The sequence below is a fragment of the Mustela nigripes genome, chromosome 1, assembly GCF_022355385.1.
Source record: "Mustela nigripes isolate SB6536 chromosome 1, MUSNIG.SB6536, whole genome shotgun sequence".
NCBI lineage: Eukaryota > Metazoa > Chordata > Mammalia > Carnivora > Mustelidae > Mustela > Mustela nigripes.
Window position 1 is genome coordinate 44,326,868 of NC_081557.1, and position 5,606 is coordinate 44,332,473.

The 5,606-nt window shown below is 55.3% G+C and overlaps 1 protein-coding gene across 1 annotated transcript; it reads right to left on the minus strand.

Annotated features, from left to right (window-relative positions):
• Nucleotides 1-587: 587 nt before the first annotated feature.
• On the minus strand, nt 588-5,199 carry SMPD1 (sphingomyelin phosphodiesterase 1). Its single transcript, XM_059409365.1, has 6 exons — nt 4,715-5,199; nt 3,027-3,799; nt 2,320-2,491; nt 1,823-1,899; nt 1,496-1,641; nt 588-1,331 (listed from the first exon to the last, which is right to left on the minus strand). Exons 1-6 carry the CDS (start codon nt 5,012-5,014, stop codon nt 922-924), a joined length of 1,878 nt encoding a protein of 625 aa, XP_059265348.1. The 5' UTR covers nt 5,015-5,199; the 3' UTR covers nt 588-921.
• Nucleotides 5,200-5,606: the final 407 nt, after the last annotated feature.

The window sequence follows — 5,606 nt, forward strand, 5'->3', positions numbered from 1 at the left end:
GCCGTGTGCCTTCCTGTGCCTGCATTACATCATCACCTGCAGTACCCTGACCCCTCAGTTAGGCTCATATTCCCAAAGCCACCATGCCCTCCCTGCTTTATTTTATTATTATTATTATTTTTAAAGATTTTATTAATTTATTTGAGAAAGAAAGAGAGGACACACAGGGGGAGGGGCAGAGAGAGAATTCCAAGCAGACTCTGAGAGCAGAGCCCCACTCAAGGCTCTAATCCCACGACCCTGAGATCATACCCCAGCTGAAACCAAGAGTCCCAAGGCTTAACTGACTGAGCCACTCAGCTGCCCTGCCCTCCGAGCTTTAAAAGAAGTAAGTGGGGGACGCCTGGGTGGCTCAGTTGGTTGGACGACTGCCTTCGGCTCAGGTCATGATCCTGGAGTCCCGGGATCGAGTCCCACATCAGGCTCTCAGCTCCACGGGGAGTCTGCTTCTCTCTCTGACCTTCTCCTCGCTCATCATGATCTCTCTCACTGTCTCTCTCTCAAATAAATAAATAAATAATCTTTAAAAAAAAAAAAAAAAAAAAAAAAAAAAAAAAAGAAGTAAGTGGGACGATCACAGAGGGGTCTGGAGTCCATGTCTCTTATCTTTATGTTAATAGCCTGACAACCAGGCGACAGCAGCAGTACAGGGTTCCTGGCTGGCCAGCACAGCTCCTGTCTGATGTGCTGGCACAGTGCCAACTTAGACCTTAGCTCCACAGCCATGAACAACAGTAGTCCCAGGACAGGCCCAGGCAGAGCAGCTGCCCCTTCTTTATCTAGCCAAACCAGCTCCATGAAAGAAGGTCCTGTTTCCCTGGAGTGCTTGGGGCTCAGATGCACTTCTTACCACAGCTACCATGTGGGGTTTTTGCTCCTTTTCTAAGATTTCCACTTTCCCAGCTCTGGGCCCTGGGGGTGCTAGCAGAAAGGTGGCCTTGGCTGCAGGCTCTGGACATCCAGGAGGCCTCCCTCTGGCACTAGATGGCGACATAGAGCAGGGCTGTCAGAGCGAGCAGAGAGCTGGGCACACAGAGTCGTCAGGCGGCAGGGCATGCCACAGGGCTCTGAGGGCGGGTGGCCCTTATGGTAGAGAAACCAGAAGGTCTGGAACAGTTGCGTGTCACCCCGCATGCGATACACTAAGTCATGCCAGGCGGCAGGCAGTGCGTTGGGCAGCCCGTAGGTTTCTCGAGCCCTATAGAGACGCTGCCAGTGTGGCGTGGCTCCTGGTTCATTAGCCTGGGTCAGGTTCAGGATGTAGGTCTCATGATCCAGGACCACATGAGAGCTCCCCGGGTAGTTGCCATCTATTTGGTAGACCCGGTAACCTGCAAGGAGGGAGAACTGACTGGAGAGGGAAGGAGCCAAGGCCACTCCAGGGAGGGGTCACATGTCCCACCTGCCCTTTGCCAGCCTTGGCTCCAAGTCTGTTTCTGCTTCCTCTATCCCACCAACTTCCTCTATCCTAATAGCTCCCTTCCACCTCACTCACCAGGATTAAGGCCGATGTAGGTGGTGGCACTGGGTGCCAGGAAGGCTACAGATAGCGGCCGGCTCAGGGTCTCCTCGTCATAGAAGACTTCAAACTCATCCACGTGGGTGTGGCCAAAGAACTGACCAGCCAAGGTGTTCTCATACCTGCCAGAAGACACTAATTATATTCAGAAGGTTCTAGGGATGGGGAGGAAATCTGGGGAGATGGGATGCTTCTTTCTTCACACACTGAACTAAGAAGCCTCTACCCCAATGGAGCAGCAGGAATAAGATGCTGAAAGGAATTTCCAACCTTCATCCACCCCTCTTCCCACCTCCCTCCTACCTGGCTACTATTCGGTAATAATTCCAGCTCCAGCTCTTCAGGCAGTGCCCCGGGGGAATGTGGCCAATTATATGTACCTGCAGGGAGAGTTAAGGAGGGTTATCAGGGATAATGCCCCTCTATTTGCTAGGTGGGATGCTGCCTGATTCATAAGTTGTTCAATAAAGCCAATTAGATCTTTTAAATAAATAAACAAGTAAACAAACAAACAAATTATCAGAGCAAGGAGGGGTTCAGGCAGCCCTGGCCAGGAAAAGTTGGTACTCATTTCCCACAACGGCCGGCACTGCTGGCCAGAGACAGGGAGTAGATGAAAGGGCTTCTAAGAGGGACCAGGAGGCGAACTCCCAGGGAACACTTATTGGGAGCCTCAGAAAACCAAGCTTCTCTGCTCACAGGTGTTCTGGCTCTAGATAGGAGTCTGGTCACAAAGGGCCTGCTTCTTTCCCAACCCCCACCAGCAACTACTACACCATGTTCTCACCACTTTCCCTCACCTTGTCTCCTCGATCCTCAGCAGCCTGAAGCTCCCCAACTAGCCACTGGAGCTGTCCAGCGGGATCTGTGGAGTTGATCAAGAGCCAGAAGTTCTCACGGGAACAAAAATTCATATTGAGAGAGATGAGACGGAGACCAGGACGTGGGGAAAGGGCATAGAACCCCCCAATTCTGAAACAAAGTGAATATGAAGATCAACACTCATTCATAATCCAGGTCCTGCTCACCCAGTCCTGTGCTAAGCATTTGGGTAGAAGGCAGAGGCACACAGGACTTCCACCAAGAAGCTCCCATTCCAGCTGAAGACCAAAAAACAGTACTGATTGTAGGGCCCATGTGACTGAGATGAAGGGGCTCAGAAGGCTAAGGGCTCTAGGAGTTCAGGGAAGAGATAAGTGAGCTAGAATGGGAAAGCCCTTCACAAGGAATATGATCTGGGCCTGGGAAAGTTGGGATGTTAAAATGGGGGGTGCCAACATTTTAGAGAGGGCCAACATGAGCAAAGACATGGAGAGGTTATGCTGTCAGCCCTGTGAGGGTGGGTGTCTGGACATAAGGGTAGGGATGGAAGCTAGGGTCAGAGGTGGGGGAGGGCCAGTGAGGAGAGCTGACTCATGATAGAATAGTTACAGGTAATGCCCAGATCTTCTACTCCCTTCCCTATCATCCACCTTTCTCTTCTTGGGTTTCCATGGACCTCAGCTACCTGAGAGTGTGAAGGGCTTCAGCAGGTAGCCAGGACTCCCACACCTTGGCCATTGCCTCATAGAGCCAGCTGGAAGAGTAATTGCCCTCTATGAAAGGGGGAGGGAAGCCATTGACAGGTGTACTCTCGTGGTTGCCCACAGCAGGGTACACAGGCACTGGGCCCAAGAACTTCTTCACAAGGGCTGTGACAGTGGTCAGGGCCCGAAGCTGGTCCTGACGTGATTGATGCCAGACGTTGTGGGCGGGGATGTCTCCTGTCCAGTACACCATATCAAAGGGGCCAGCAGGGCCCAGCCCGCTCAACAGGCTCTCCAGGGTCCGCAGGGGCAGGTCACACTTGCTGTACTCGCCCCAGTATCCAGCACCTGGGCGGGAGGTAGGTGGCAGGCCAGAATCCTGGCGGCAACACAGAGGGTTCTCACAGTCAGGGTCTGTGCCCTCCAGGTAGTCATGATCCCAGTGCAGGTCAGTGAGGAAGAGGATGCGACTGACAGGGGCACCTGGGGCTGGAGGTTTGGGTGGTTGTGGGGAAGGCTTTGGTACAGCTGGCAAAGAGATGTTCCAAGATGAGAAGATGTCCCAGTGCCCACAGGTGTTGCCCAGGAGCAGACCACAGGCCTCAGATGGGCTCAGCACAGAGCGTGTCCACACTTCCACCATGTCATCTTCAAAGAGCTGGACAGCTGACTGGCACACAGTAGGCGGTGCTATCTTCAGCAGTTTGCAGAGCTTGGTGGCCATGGAGCCCATCCAGGCCACACTGGGCTCCTTCTGTAGTGGGAAGAACCAGTGATGAGAGGTCAGAGGCAGCACAGGAAACAGGCCAACCCTGGCTACCACCCTTTGTACCTCCATCTCCAAACTGAGGCCAGGCTGGCCTCAGTGCCACTGTGAAGAGACCTCAGTGCCTCCCACAGACACTGCCTCCCACAGACACTGCCCTGTGACTCAGGCAGCACCAGGCCAATACTTCCTCTTCCCCTCAGGAGGCAGTGGCATTTCAGGCCTTTTGCTTACCCAGCTGGCTTTCTCAGACACTGTCTGCAGAGTGCCCTGAAATCTGGGCTGGGTAGTATGTCTGTCCACAGTTTGGGGCAGGCCCTGGAGAACACTGCAGAGCTCAGTGACCAACTAGCACTCATCATAATCCCATCAGGGTCAAGACATCACTATCTAGTCCCACATGCCTGGATGTTTCTGAATTCAAGTCCTTGTTGAGTAACGGGTACAAGGCCTGGTGCTCTGGATTAGAGGTGCCAAGTTTAAGGCACAGGGGATTCAGTGTCAGATGTACAGGGAAAAAAGTCCCAGCCCTTCCCCTAGCCGCCAGCTGTGTGCCCTTATGCAAGTGACTTCACCTCTTCCAGACTCTAATCATTTGTAAAATGAAGATAACAACTGTAATGAACACCTCACAGGTTTGATTTAACCTATATAAAATGGCTAGCACAGTGGCCGGCCCACAATTTGCACTCTTTCCTTTCTTCACAAGGTCACAGTGGAGGTGGTCCTGGTGTGTAATCATGGGTGTCCCTAAAAAACAGCAAATCCGGTGAAGGCCTGTAGATAGATGCCAGCCTTCCCATTGGGTTTGCTTTTCAGGACCCCAGGCCCAGCACCTCCCTCGCCCTTGCCCCCACCAGCGCTCCCCTTGGCTACACCATCACAGCCCTTTTAAGCGCTCACCTTCAGCCCAAAGTCGATGGCGGTGAACAAGCCTTTGCAGACTGGGCAGGTGAGATTCCACCACCCAAAGGCGTTGCGGAGCTGGGGCACTAAGCGACCGAACCTGGCGGGATGGCTTTGGGAGGGAAGAGGGTGGGCCCCGGCAGGGGCCCAGAGAATCAGGGAGTCGGGCAGGGCCAGCGCCAGAGCTAGGCCTATCCACAGGAGCCTCAGTCTGGGGGACCCCCGGCACCGGTCCGATTCCGTCTCCCCGCCGGATCTAGGGTGGCCCTGGCCGGGAGATACTCCGTGGCGGGGCATTGCCCGAGTTCCTAGATAGGCCGCTTCGCCCGTCCGTGTCCCGCCGGTCTAGGCGCAGGCTCTCAAGGGGCCGAGCAGCGCCAGACAGCTGACTAGCCCCCGCTGCAGTCGGGGGACTGCTTCGCGTCCAACCGCAACGCAGCTCCACCCCTTCCTCTTCCTCTGCTCCCCAGCAGCTGACAGCCGCCGCTGCCAAGAGTCCTGTCAGCGCCAGGGAGGTGGAGAAAACCCAGCGCCCGGGACCCTCCCCCGCCCCGCCCCCCGCCCCGCCCCCCGCCCCGCCCCCGCCCCTCCTCCAACTGCGACGGCGCCTGCGCGGGCCGCTGGGCGGAGGGAAGCTCCCTGCGGTCTAAACCGTGGAAGGGCGCTGCAGCCGCCCACGAACCTGTTGTGTGTGGGTGCAGTGTGGTGTGGCTGGTGAAAGCCTCGACTCTCCAAACCTGGACTAAATTCCTGGGGCAGCTAACTTCCAGACCCACTTGGCACTCCACTCGGCCGCCCACTCGGGAAGGGAGGCGCGGGGAGAGCACGACCAAGCTGGTGACCAAGCTGGTTGCCGAGTGTGTTACCTCTGGCCAGAGAGCGCCTCCCT

Excerpts from the sequence above, each read along its gene's own strand:
- SMPD1 (XM_059409365.1), bottom strand. The coding sequence starts at position 5,014 with ATGCCCCGCCACGGAGTATCTCCCGGCCAGGGCCACCCTAGATCCGGC. Across the intron at positions 1,900-2,319 it reads CTGAGGATCGAGGAGACAAG|GTACATATAATTGGCCACAT; the intron begins GTGAGGGAAAGT and ends CTCTCCCTGCAG. Across the intron at positions 1,332-1,495 it reads CTACATCGGCCTTAATCCTG|GTTACCGGGTCTACCAAATA; the intron begins GTGAGTGAGGTG and ends CCCTCCTTGCAG.